This window comes from Cygnus atratus, chromosome 19, assembly GCF_013377495.2.
Source record: "Cygnus atratus isolate AKBS03 ecotype Queensland, Australia chromosome 19, CAtr_DNAZoo_HiC_assembly, whole genome shotgun sequence".
Classification (NCBI taxonomy): Eukaryota; Metazoa; Chordata; class Aves; order Anseriformes; family Anatidae; genus Cygnus; species Cygnus atratus.
Genome location: NC_066380.1, coordinates 12,073,963 through 12,087,142, shown reverse-complemented (window position 1 = coordinate 12,087,142; position 13,180 = coordinate 12,073,963). Strand labels below are relative to the sequence as shown.

The following is a 13,180-nucleotide window of genomic DNA, read 5'->3' as shown; positions in this document are numbered from 1 at the left end:
GGCCTTTGACACAATCCCACATGATATCCTGATCTACAAATTGGAGAGAGATGAAATTGAAGGGTGGACCATTCAGTGGATAAGGAATTGGCTTGAAGACCTCACCCAGAGAGTGGCTGTCAATGGTTCCATGTCTAGGTGGAGGTCAGTGACGAGCAGGATCCCTCAGGGATCTGTCCTGGGACCAGTGCTTTTCAATATCTTCATCAATGACATAGACAAGGAGATTGAGAGCACCCTCAGCAAGTTTGCAGATGACACCAAGCTGAGTGGTGCAGTCAATACGACAAAATGAAGGGAAGATATCCAAAGGGACCTGGACAAGCTTGAGAAGTGGGCCCACATGAACCTCATGAGGTTCAACAAGTCCAAGTGCAGGGTGCTGCACCTGGGCCGGGGCAATCCCAGACGTGAGTACAGAGTGGGAGAAGAACTCACTGAGAGCAGCCCTGCAGAGAAGGACTTGGGGGTTCTAGTGGACCGAAAGCTTGACCTGATGCAGCGATGTGCACTTACAGCCCAGAAGGCCAACTGCATCCTGGGCAGGATCAAAAGAGGAGTGGCCAGCAGGTCAAGGGAGGTGATTCTCCCCCTCTACTCTACCCTTGTGAGGCCCCGCTTGGAATTCTACACCCAGGTCTGGGGGCCCCAGCACAAGAAGGATGTGGAGCTTTTAGAGCAGGTCCAGAGGGAGACTGTGAAGATGATCAAGGGGCTGGAGCACCTCTCCTATGAAGAAAGGCTGAGGGAGCTGGGGCTGTTCAGCCTACAGAAGAGAAGGCTCCGGGGTGACTTCATGGCAGATTTTCAGTACTTAAAGAGGTCTCATAAAAAGGATGGAGAAGGACTCTTTACTTGGGTGGATAATGATAGGACAAGGGGGAATGGTCTTAAATTAAAACAGGATAGATTTAGATTAGACATTATGAGGAAATTCTTCACTGTAAAGGTAGTGAGGCATTGTAACAGGTTACCCAAAGAAGTTGTGGATGCCCCATCCACACGCCTGGAGGCGTTCAAGGCCAGGTTGGATGGGGCTATGAGCAACCTGGTCTGGTGGGAGGTGTCCCTGATATAGGCAGGGAAGTTGGAACCAGATGATCTTTGGGGTCCCTTACAACCCAAACCATTCTATGATTCTATGACTCTGTGATTCCCTATTCTCCACTCCTGGAGTGGAGACAGCTGGCATACAGTGAAGCAAGGAGGGAATAGGGATTTCCTTGCAACAGGCTGACCCCCCTCCACAAAATGAGGAAGTCGCTTATTTGATCTCTCTCTGTTCATAGACTCAAGCTGAGAGTAGGGCTGCATAAGACAAGACTGTTGAGCCATGCATTAAGAAGCATTCATAGACATGGTCCAGACTCAGAAAGCAAATCATGCCATTTCCAGCTCCCAGCACATGGTATCATCCAGGAACTGAGTGCTGGCACACTGAACAGCTGGGAAAAGAGCCCCTTTGCATGCTGAATATGTACATATTTCCCTGTCAAAAGCACCCAAGACATCAGCAGAATCCCACAGGAGGAGATTGAAACAGGACACATTGAAACAGCAGCTATTGTCTGAAATCTCACAGATCACAGGCTTAAAACTGAAAACCAACAAAAAAAAAAATCACTGAGACAGAGGCATGAATCCAGCAGAAGGAGAAGCAACTGTCCTGCTGTTCCTGAGAGATGCTGCTGATTTGGAGAGCAGGCAGGGCCTCGCAGGCTGCCTTCAGCTGGGGCACTCACAGAGCACCATGGCTTTGCACTATTTACAACAGCCTCTCCTGTACATTTGGGAAACACAGAGGGCCAGGAGCCTCTACTTGGGGATTTGCAGTAATTCAGTCCCTTTGAGTCATCTGTGACGAGCATTTTTCTCTTGTCTCTTGCAGGAGTGGCTGGAGACCCTGGTTTCCCAGGACCAAAAGGTAAATCATGCTGAGATGAATTTATGATGGGAGCCTGTCTAGTTCAACTTCCACCCCGTGCCATTCTAGAACAACACACCATGTGGGAGCAACTATAGAAAAATAAAAGTACCCCACAGGGTACTGGATGGGCTATTTGACAATAGCTCTCCCCCATCATAGGGCCTGGTCTGCTGGAGCTCCCCATAGAGGCTCAGCCCCGGCCCCTGGTGATGTGAGCAGCCCCTCTCCCAAACCAGCCAGACAGCAACAGAGGCTGCCAACAACTTGGGAGCCTGAAGCTGCTGTCCAGAACCATCAATTACAGACACAGCAGGACTTTGCACACCCCAGCCCAAGGGACCAGACACATTTGGGCAGAACTCTGACCTTCCCCTGCTATGTCAAAAGGCAGAGACTCAGATGAAACTTCATTACTGTTAATGTCACAGAAACTTGTCTCTCTCCAGTGTTATTAATAGGGTAGAGAGTAAACAAGGTGATGTTTATATAAATATTTTTTTTTTCTGATAACATCATCCTGCATGCTAAGGCCACTGGCACATATAAATGAGCTCTCTCTGCACCGTGGCTTCTCTCACAAGTCTTTGGCTTGTAATAGGAGCCAAATGCTACTGAGCTGGTCACTAGTATAGCACATTTGCTCCAACTGTCACAGCTGCTCCCAAAACACCCACTAAAGACCTCTGCCAGCAGTAACTGTTCCCCTTTTTGTGCTTCTGACCCTGCCTCCTTCCCTGGGTGTGTTTTGATTTCCTTCCCGCACCCATCTACTACTGTTCTGTGTGTCCCACCTAAGTAATACTCACTGGCACAAAATGTTTGCACCCCATTTGTCAGGCTGTCTTAGCAGCCAGCAGGTCTGACATAGACATGTATTGCATTACTCTTGTCATTTAGACTTCCTGACCCCTAATCAGGTGTCAAAGGAAAATATATCATACTGGGTCCAACAATCCAAGAGCAGCGAGGCTGCCACTCCCTGTCCCTGTCCCCAGGTCCAACTGGTAGCCAGGCTGAAGTAGTTCCCAGTAGGCATATACACGAAGAGGCCATGTATACACTATATATATATATATATATAAATAAATACATAATATAAATATATATACACATGTGCCTATAAACAATTATACAAATATACATGTTCATCCTCACCGACAGCCACTCAGAGCACTCACATGAGCACAAAGAGCACAAACAGCTTCATCCTGCTTCCCTCTCTGGCTGAGCAGGGTAGCAGTCCACTGGTGAGAATTTTTCTGCGTAGATAAATCAGTACAAGGGGGATTCCTCCAGCAAGAGGATTCACTCAGTCTAACTAGCAGTTGGATCTCAGTCTCACCAGTTGCTGGCATCTGGACATAGAACCCTGAGGCTGCAGCCCCACTCCAGACCACACACACACATACGCAGAACTATTGGAGCACCCCAGCCCCACAGCCAACCCTCTGTGCTCTTGCCCCTGTAGACACCCATGTACCCTCACACCCACAGCAGCATGTTCAGACGCACTCACCTCCTGAGTCCAGACCACTTCACCAGCTTTGCCTGCGTTGATCTTTGCTAGCCGTCACACTCACTTGCACACCTGCACTTATGCCAGTTGCTGCCCCACAAACTTCTGAGCCATGGTCTGGCTCCAGGTGCTGCACTCACACCCCCATACACACATGGGCACACAGAATAGAGCTCTCACCCAGGACAGTACTAGAAAAGTTTTTAATAAGATGACAGGACAGACTGTGGTGATCAGGGCAGGGCACAAACAAACAAGCATACTGACCAGCTATCTAAAATACACCATTTTTATCCCCTTACCCTCTATTTTCCCTGTCTTCTTCCTTCCCAAATCACCTAAATCCCTCCATTTTCCCACCTTTGGCTCCTCCCCTGAACATCTCACAATAATTCCTGTCCTCTTCCCCTGCATCCCATAATGTGTTGCACTCCCAGGCAGCCACCCCCCTGTGCCTGCCAGGGGGTCTGGAGAGTTGTTCCTGTTGACTCAGGCTGCTGAGTGTCACAGCTGGACAAGGGGCTGAGGCTCTGTGGGGGCAGCCCTGGGAAGCAGCCAGACAAGATACTTGGTTCTGTAATTACAGGAGCCTGTGACTTGGGTTCCCACCTGCCATTGTCCCTCTGTGCTCTTCTGGATTTGAGCAGATGGGCCTTTGATGGGCTGAGAACCAGCCAGTACAGATCACTAACAAGTTATTCCTCCTGCCTTTGCTGCACCATGCCTCTTTGTGCATGCAGATGAGCTTATCAATTCACCTAACATCACCACTCACACCAATGCAGCAGGATTTGGCTTGAAAAGCAAACACTGTCAAGTTGTGGAAGAGGGAAGGACTAGGTGTGGAAGGCAGAGAGCAATTGATGATGTTGTTTGCCCAACAGGAACAAAAGGAGAGCCTGGGTTTCCAGAAACTTTGGGTGAGTTTCCTCCTTGGTCTTTCATCCCACTGTTGGCTTTGCAGAACAGACTAGTGATGACAAGCAGTAAGGCAGAATCCCTGCATCAGAAGTCAGGACAGGGCAGCAACTAATTCAGAGTGACACTGAAGGACAGAGCAAGAATATTACTGTTTACCTATTTGCTTCTCTCAGCCACATGCAGTTTCTGCATGGCTATTTGTAATCCACCCAGACCAGATTAGATAGAACAGTCACATCCTGTGAGTGCTTCTTAAATAACCTGCCCTCTGTGTGACCTGTAGAAGGTCTGTTTTGGTCCTTACAGCCACAGTATCCTGGTTTCCAAGATGAAGCCACTAAAAATACAAGAGGTTCTGTCTAGACATCAGGAAGCACTTTACAGTGCATGTGACAGAGCACTGGAACTGGTTGCCCAGAGAGGTTGTGGAGGCTCCTCCTTGGAGATCTTAATATCTGCTTGGATGTGGTCCTGGGCAAGCAGCTGTAGGTGGCCCTGCTTGAGCAGAGAGGTTGGATCAGATGGACCCAGAGGTGCCTCCCAGCCTCAGCCAGGGAGGGGAGCGGAGGGGAGCGGAGGGGAGCAGAGGGGAGGGCAGGGGAGGGGAGGGGAGGGGAGGGGAGGGGAGGGGAGGGGAGGGGAGGGGAGGGGAGGGGAGGGAAGGGAAGGGAAGGGAAGGGAAGGGAAGGGAAGGGAAGGGAAGGGAAGGGAAGGGAAGGGAAGGGAAGGGAAGGGAAGGGAAGGGAAGGGAAGGGAAGGGAAGGGAAGGGAAGGGAAGGGAAGGGAAGGGACGGGAAGGGAAGGGAAGGGAAGGGAAGGGAAGGGAAGGGAAGGGAAGGGAAGGGAAGGGAAGGGAAGGGAAGGGAAGGGAAGGGAAGGGAAGGGAAGGGAAGGGAAGGGAAGGGAAGGGAAGGGAAGGGAAGGGAAGGGAAGGGAAGGGAAGGGAGCATCAGTTGACTAAATCTCCCTGAGCTAGAATCAAAGCAGAGCTCCAGCCCACTCTGGCTACGTTTGGATGCCATAAGAACAGAATCCCATGCAGAGGCTCAAACAGATTGGAGAGCTGCAGTAACACCTCAAAGAGAAAGATTAGGATGCCATGAACTCACCACCTCACTGCCTCAAGCACTCTAATTCAGTTCTACATTTCCTGGGCACGTAAAAACATTTGACTAACAAGTAATAGGCCACATCCAGGAGCAGACCTCCATTATGAAGGACACCCAGGCTCACAAGACAGCCTGGCACAGCTGTGTGCCCACACATCAGATGCTCATCATGCTCAGACACTTGTATCACCACTACCATGTCATGGAGCAGCTCTGGAGTGCAGAGGCAGGTCCTGCCTGCAAGAAGTGGACAGTGTGTCCCACCAGGGCAGTGAGTCCTCTCACCCCCACACCATGCACTGGCACAGCACTGGGTTCTGGGTAGAGCAGGGGTCTTCTTATATGATACACTGAGGATGCTCAGTGTAAATCTTCCCAGACTTTCTCCTGCGAAATCATACCACAAATGCAGCTGTAAGCTGGGATCATAGAATCACATAATGGCTTGGGTTGGCAGGGACCTAAAGCTCTTCCAATTCCAACGCCTGTCATGGGCAGGGACCCCTCCCACCAGCCCAGGCTGCTCAAAGCCCCATCCAGCCTGGCCTTGAGCACTTCCAGGGATGGGACATCCACTGCTTCTCTGGGCAGCCTGGGCCAGTGTCTCACCTCCCTCAGAGTAAAGAATTTCCGTCAATCCTTTGGCAGCCATGAATCTGAGCTGCTGTGGATTTGGTGAGGAAAAATAAATATATACATAATATAGATGTATATATTCAAAACTGCCCCCTGTTCAATTCACAAGAGATGAGCTGAACGGTATTTTCTGTGTTACAGGTAGGTGGGGGTTTTTTGTGTGTCACAGCTCCTATGCTGCCAGCTACCCCCACACCTTCAGTGCCCCACATTCCTGAGTCCAAACAAATTCCTGGATCTTGAGTTTGTCATCCCGCTTGGAGCAGCTCCATCACCCAGACCCTCTAAAGACCCCTTGCAGATGAAAGGGGTCTGAGCCCATTAGACTATCTCTTAGAAAGAGCCCATCAACCCTGTGACATATTGACTCGGGGAGTAGCAGGATTTGTCTCCAAGTAGATGTGCACCAGAGTTCTGCAGTGCAAAGAGCCAGTTGGGAGACTGAAGGCCCAAAGAAGCTAGTTCAGAGCATGAGGCTGATGTGCTCTCCAGATGCAGTGAGCACATCATTATTCTCTCCACTTTCACTCTTTCTCTGATTTGCTCACAAGCCAGGAACTGCCAAGAGCTGCTGGATAAAGGGAAGATCCTGAGTGGATGGTACACTATCTACCCCCAAGGCTGCAATGCCACCACTGTCTTCTGTGATATGGACACAGACGGTGGAGGATGGATTGTGAGTAGGATGAAGGGAGGGAAGCTTTTATAACCCTACAGTAATTTCTATTAAGGCTCTAAATGATAGCACTAAAATAGCAACAAAAAGGAAGAAAAGTGTCAAAGACAGGAAAAACACGCAATGAAGCCAGGTCAGAGAGGTGACAGCTGAAGTTCATGTTAAACCTGGGTAAATCCATGTGAATACAGGGGATTCTCTTGGGACAGATCTCTGGGAACAGACTGAGCACCACAAACTGTCTTCCATTCCTGCTTAAGTCAGAAAAATCCCTCCTCATTTCCAAGCATAGATGAAGCAAATTTGTGAGAGAGATTTCCCTGTCGGTTCAGTCCTCCCAGCTACCCTCTGGCATGGCCCAACGCAATGGGAGAGTTTGCTGCAAAGGGCTGTGGCACCCGTTCTCTGCAGTCAGGCAATGGAGCTTCTTTTAGTGAAGAATGGCCTGACAGGGGTGAGACTCTTATTTCCTGCAGGTTTTCCAGAGACGCTCAGATGGATCAGTGAATTTTTTGCGAGATTGGTATTCATACAAGCGAGGATTTGGCAACCAGCTAACAGAGTTCTGGCTGGGGAATGACAACATCCACTTCCTCACCTCTCTGGGTAAGGTCTGCCTCCTTCCCCAGGCTGGGGCTGTTAGAGTGCACTCACTGCACAATGCTAGGCCATTAAAGACTGAACTTCTTGCATCTCTCTTGGGCCCCAGTAGTTAATTTTAAACAGCGTGCAGGCTCTTGCAGTCCATTGCACACAGGAAAATTACCTCTAAAAAAGGTAAAACTACAAGTAACAGAAGTGAATGAGCTGTCTGCATGACTTATCCTGGAGAAAGGCCAACACATCTACTTACTAGTCCTGTTTGTGATGACAATCATGTTCACAAACAGCCTTGGACTCACAATTATGTGCAGGACAGATGGTTCTGCAGCAATTTGAAATATATCATAATCTCTCAAGTAGTGGTAGCTCCTCTTGAGTTATCTCAGGGCTCCTTAAACCCCTCACCCCTGAATTCCATTTGCCTACTTACCACCAGCCCCACAGAACTGCTCTCCACCTTCTCTTCTAGGAAATTGTGAACTCCGTATTGACCTGAGAGACTTTGAGAACAACTACTACTTTGCCAAGTACGCTTCTTTCAGAATTTTAGGAGAGTCTGAGAAATACAAACTAGTTCTAGGAGACTTCCTTGGTGGAAATGCTGGTAAGTTAGCAGCTTACTAGGAAAGACCATTTCCCAGAGCAATTCAGAAGCATTCAGTATTTACAGTACAGAGTGTTGTCATGCACCATCTACATTTGGGGTCAATTTTTTAAAGCTGCCTAAGGCACCCCAGGTACAGAGTGACCTCTGGGTGCAGGGAAGGAAGGGGACCCCCATCACCCACAGAAGCGTGACCCAGAGCAGTGACTAAAAGCCCTGCCACAAAGTTTTGCAGCAAATGCAGAGTCTGGCTCTGAGCAGTGGGACACATAGCATTCCCACACCTTCACAGCAGCCAGGCCAAGTTCTGCTTTCAGTTTTATTGGACGTAAATATTTACCATGAAGTTTTGGTATTTCTAGGGCTGGGTTGATATTCAATACTTTCAGCATCAGCACAACATCCTCCTAACTCCTGATGTGTTTTTTGTTTGTTTCTTTCTTTCTTTAAAAAGCAAACAAATCCTCTGCAAAAGTCAATACCCTTAATGTGAGAATGAGTGAAACCAACACTTGAGATAGCAGTGCTCCATGTTTATGTGGCTTTGTACACTGCAACTCTTTCTGACAGTCCAGCTCAGACAGTAAGTCTACAGAGAATCCAAGTGGTGTAAGAGTTGTGTAACTGCAAGCAGAATCTGGTCCATTTGCTCCACAGGCATAGATAAGTTCTCCATGTGTGTCAGCAGTCCTAGCAGAGCTCAGGATACTCCTTTTCTCTATGACCAAGGAGGATACCTAGGTAAACAGGAGAACAGCAGGATTTATAAAAACTGCCTTGCAGTTTTTACAAAGAGGATGTAAACTGTTGGAGAGTGTCCAGAGGGCGACGAAGATGGTGAAGGGACTATAAAGGAAGATGTATGAGGAGAAGCTGAGGTCACTGAGGCCTGTTCAGCCTGGAAAAGAGGAGGCTGAGGGGAGACCTCATCGCAGTCTACAACTTCCTCGCGAGGGGGAGTGGAGGGGCAGGCGCCGACCTATTCTCTTTAGTCACCAGTGATAGGACCCGCGGGAATGGTGTCAAGCTGAGGCAGGGGAGGTTTAGGCTAGACATCAGGAAGAGGTTCTTCACGGAGAGGGTGGTCGCCCACTGGAACAGGCTCCCCAGGCAAGGAGTCACTGCACCAAGCCTGACTGAATTTAAGAAGTGTTTGGACTGTGCACTTAGTCACATGGTCTAAAATTTTGGGTAGACCTGTGTGGTGCCAGGAGTTGGACTCGATGATCCTTATGGGTCCCTTCCAACTCAGTATATTCTATGATTCTATGATCCAGCAAGGCCCACTGATACCTTGCAATGATGCACAGAAACATTAAGTTCCCTTTTGCACTATTGCATTAACTGTGAACTTGTACTCCCCTGCAGGAGACTCCTTATCATACCACAAGGACATGCCATTTTCAACAACAGACCAGGACAACGACATGAGCTCCTTTAATTGTGCCACAGCCTATAAGGGAGCATGGTGGTACAATGACTGCCACTACTCTAACCTGAATGGGATGTACTGGCTGGGCATTCATGGGAGCTATGCTGATGGTATAAACTGGAAGACCGGCAAAGAATACCACTACTCCCATAAGCAAACAGAAATGAAATTCAGGCCACTGTAACAGGGAAAGAGGATGTCTGACTGGTACCAACACATGCCACTCAACAGCCAACAGAAGACAGAAAACATAATGTTATTTGAGCGCAAAACTGAACAAAGAATGATATTGTAAGTTGTGGCTTTGGCCCATAGCAGCTTTTAGAAAGCAGAAGCTCTACAGATGCTGACTAAGCCTGAGCATCTTTTTTCTGAAAAATCATTGCCTTGATTTAAAGACCAAGTGATGGTAAGGCTACTGCATCTCAGCAAAGCTCTCAGATGGTATTTCCTTCAGTGGCAAATACTGGTAATTTTCTCTCTAATCCATGTATTTGAAGCCTTCAGTGGTTTTGCAGCCTCTTTTTCTGTTGGACCCAAGGAGTGATCTGAAAGGCATTGAATTCTCACCTCCTCCCTGCAGGCCATGCTGGAGCTATGATGTAGACTGAAATGGAAAGGACTGAGCTTCCAGTACAGTGCTGTTAGCACTGTCACCTCCCTGCTTCCCTTCCCATTGTCTCACACACGATGTACTCCAGGAACCACAGTGACATTGCCCACCAAGATCCAGCTGCAGCCAGGCCCAGAGCCAGCGATTCCCAAGGCATGTTTTCAGCATCTCATTCTTAAGCCGCCATGGACCAAGAGCTGAATACAAGACAGTCTGTCCAGTAATGTGTGTAGTACTAAGACACTACAACAGTCCCAAGTTAAACCTCGCACAAGTGGCCAGCAGGTGCCAGTATCTTCCATTTCATTTTCTTTCAAGTAGCATTCGAAAACAGGCTACCCACGGGCAGATGGAAACAGCTTATCCCTTATTTGACTATTAGCAGAACAAGTTAAATAACATGTCTTGTTCTTTGACTCCTACCCCTACAGATGATGAGTGAAAGGGGACCCTAGTGCTAAATTTGCACTGCAGGGACAAATCAGTCAGTGGAACCAGAGTATTTATTTGTGTTATGTTCCTAAAGGTCACAGGTTTGTTGTGCTACTTAGTGCACAAATGTGTAGCAAGGTAATACTTACAACATTGGTAAGCCTTAAAACATTGAGTCCAAACCTTGTGAGTGTGGGAAAAGTGAAGAGGCCACTCACCCAGCACATGGGTGACATGCTGAGAAATAAATCTGAGGTTTTGCACATCCCTGTACATCAGGTCCTCTCCCTGCTCACTCCTCTTTTTTAGGTACATGACAAAGTGCATGTCTGAGCAGAGAACGCACTGAATTTCCCATAGTCACTTCCTTATCTCCAGGGGCTCAGTTATGTTTTTCTCCTATTCCCAGTGATATATGTGCCCTCATCAGGAGCAGGACCAACACCCTACAGCATCCAGTTCTGTCTGACCAGATCAGCCACCAATGTTGCTGTCCAGGAGCAGCCTCTCAGAGAAGCCCATAGCACTGCCACAGACAACACTGAGAACCACAAGCTTCTTTGTGGAGACATGAACTGATCCTGACACCCCCTATTTTAACCTAGCTAAAAGTGCTGAATCCCCATTCTCTGGTCCCCCAATACGTTTTCCTCTTATTACACAGAAACCTTCAATATTTAAATTTCAGCTCTGAAGGACACACAGGTTAGTAGGTTTAAGAGCACACCAAGAACAGTCTACCCAAGTCCATCTGGTTGGTTTTCCTACACCTTCACTTGGTGAAGTGAATATTTCCATAGAGGAAATACTCAGGTATTTAGGGGGGGGGGGGGGGGGGGGGGGGCATGTGACAAGCCATCATCAGTGTTGGGTGAGGTAGTTGGTACCTGTCTGGAGAGTGAGATTCTCCTGCATCCCCTAAGCTAATGCAGTAGCCTAGCACTGCATCCCCTCCAGCATGAGCCACAACCTCTGCAAGGCAGGAAAATGCTCTCTGTTGATACAGGCATGCGGGGAGTGGGAGTGGCCATGTGGCCATGTGGGAGTGGGTCACAGACATCAGCCAGGAAGAACTGAAGCACTAGGATTCATGATATGTCTCCCTGGAGAGACATGTGCCATGTCCCCAGACACACTAGTACACTTGGACTCCCTTTGTAGTTAGTTGGGACTACTGGCAATGATGCAGTCTGGGATGCAAGTGACCCTAAAGAAGATGCCTAGCAAAGGTGCCGGTGCATGGAGCTGGGGGGGAGGAAGATATTGTTAGGAAAAAGAAATGGACCTGGAGTGAGTACACCACTGCTATAACTGGAAACAGAGGAATGACATCTACCCCTACAGGGTCTCCAAGATCCATCTCTGCTGACTGCCACAACTACCAGCCCAGAGCTCCCATCTTGCCTCATGGAAGGTTTCTCAGTCCTCCATCAGCTCTTACACCTGACCAGTGAGGGAAAAAGCAGAGAAGAGACTTGAGGACTAAAGGCTATGCCCTAAAGGAATATGCTCCCCAAACTGTCAGGATACCATCTAGTCCCTCTTGTTTGACATCTTCTTGACAAGGTTCTCTCCAGAAGAAAAGCAGAATGGCCCCCGTCGATCAGTGACTGATCCTGGCCACTGCTCATCTGAGCTTTTCTTCCATGTCCTGAAAAACTTATGAATCAGGCTTGCATTTTTTGTTTCAAAACCCTCCTCTTCTCCTACACTTACAACCCAGAAGGCCAACTGCATCCTGGACTGCATCAAGAGAGGAGAGGCCAGCAGGTCAAGGGAGGTGACTGTGCCCCTCTATTCTACCCTTGTGAGGCCCCACTTGGAGTACTGTGTTCAGGTCTGGAGCCCCCAGCACAAGAAGGATATGGAGATGTTAGAGTGGGTCCAGAGGAGGGCCACAAAGATGATCAAGGGGCTGGAGCATCTCTCCTATGAAGAAAGGCTGAGAGAGCTGAGGCTGTTCAGCCCACAGAAGAGAAGGCTCGGGGAGACCTCATGGCAGATTTTCAGTACTTAAAGGGGTCTTATAAAAAGGATGGAGAAGGACTCTTTACTCGGGCGGATAATGATAGGACAAGGTGGAATGGTTTTAAACAAAAAGAGGGGAGATTTGGATTAGAGGTTAAGAAGGAAATTTTTCACTCAGAGGATGGTGAGGCACTGGAACAGGTTGCCAAGAGAAGTTGTGGGTGCCCCATCCCTGGAGGTGTTTGAGACCAGGTTACATGAGGCTCTGAGCAACCTGATGTAGTGGGTGGCATCCCTGCCTACGGCAGAGGGCTTGGAACTAGATGATCTTTGAGGTCCCTTCCAACCCAGGCCATTCTATGATTCTATGAAAGGAAAAGCAGCCCCCCAGCCAGATCAGGGCTGCTTCCAGTGATACCCTCATGCTTTGTCTGGGACATAGAAAACCCAGCAGGCCAAGCCACCCATGGGATTACTGCCAGTCTCCAAGGGCTCCACAGCAGCTTTTTCCAAGGAAGAACACAGCAGTTTTGCCATGTGCAAGTGCCCAAAGATTTCACAGCTTGTAAGAATTAAAGTTGTGTTTTTGCAGTGGAAAAATCCACTAACCTTGCACATTCAAAAGTGATTGTACAGGCATAACAGTGGCATAACAGTGGGGGTATGTTAAGCAGAGAAGGGGACAGTGGAAGGTCCCACTGTACCAAAATAAGCAGGATGGCTAAGAAAAACAAGACAAGCAG

General features: G+C 48.6%; 1 protein-coding gene across 1 annotated transcript in view; it reads left to right on the top strand.

Annotated features, from left to right (window-relative positions):
• Positions 1–9,608, top strand: part of LOC118260727 (ficolin-1-like) — a 33,618-nt gene extending 24,010 nt beyond the window's left edge. The window contains 7 exon segments of the mRNA XM_050714666.1: positions 1,889–1,924; positions 3,906–3,908; positions 4,271–4,363; positions 6,661–6,785; positions 7,262–7,391; positions 7,858–7,992; positions 9,361–9,608. Of these exon segments, the coding sequence (XP_050570623.1) occupies positions 1,889–1,924; positions 3,906–3,908; positions 4,271–4,363; positions 6,661–6,785; positions 7,262–7,391; positions 7,858–7,992; positions 9,361–9,608 (770 nt within the window).
• Positions 9,609–13,180: the final 3,572 nt, after the last annotated feature.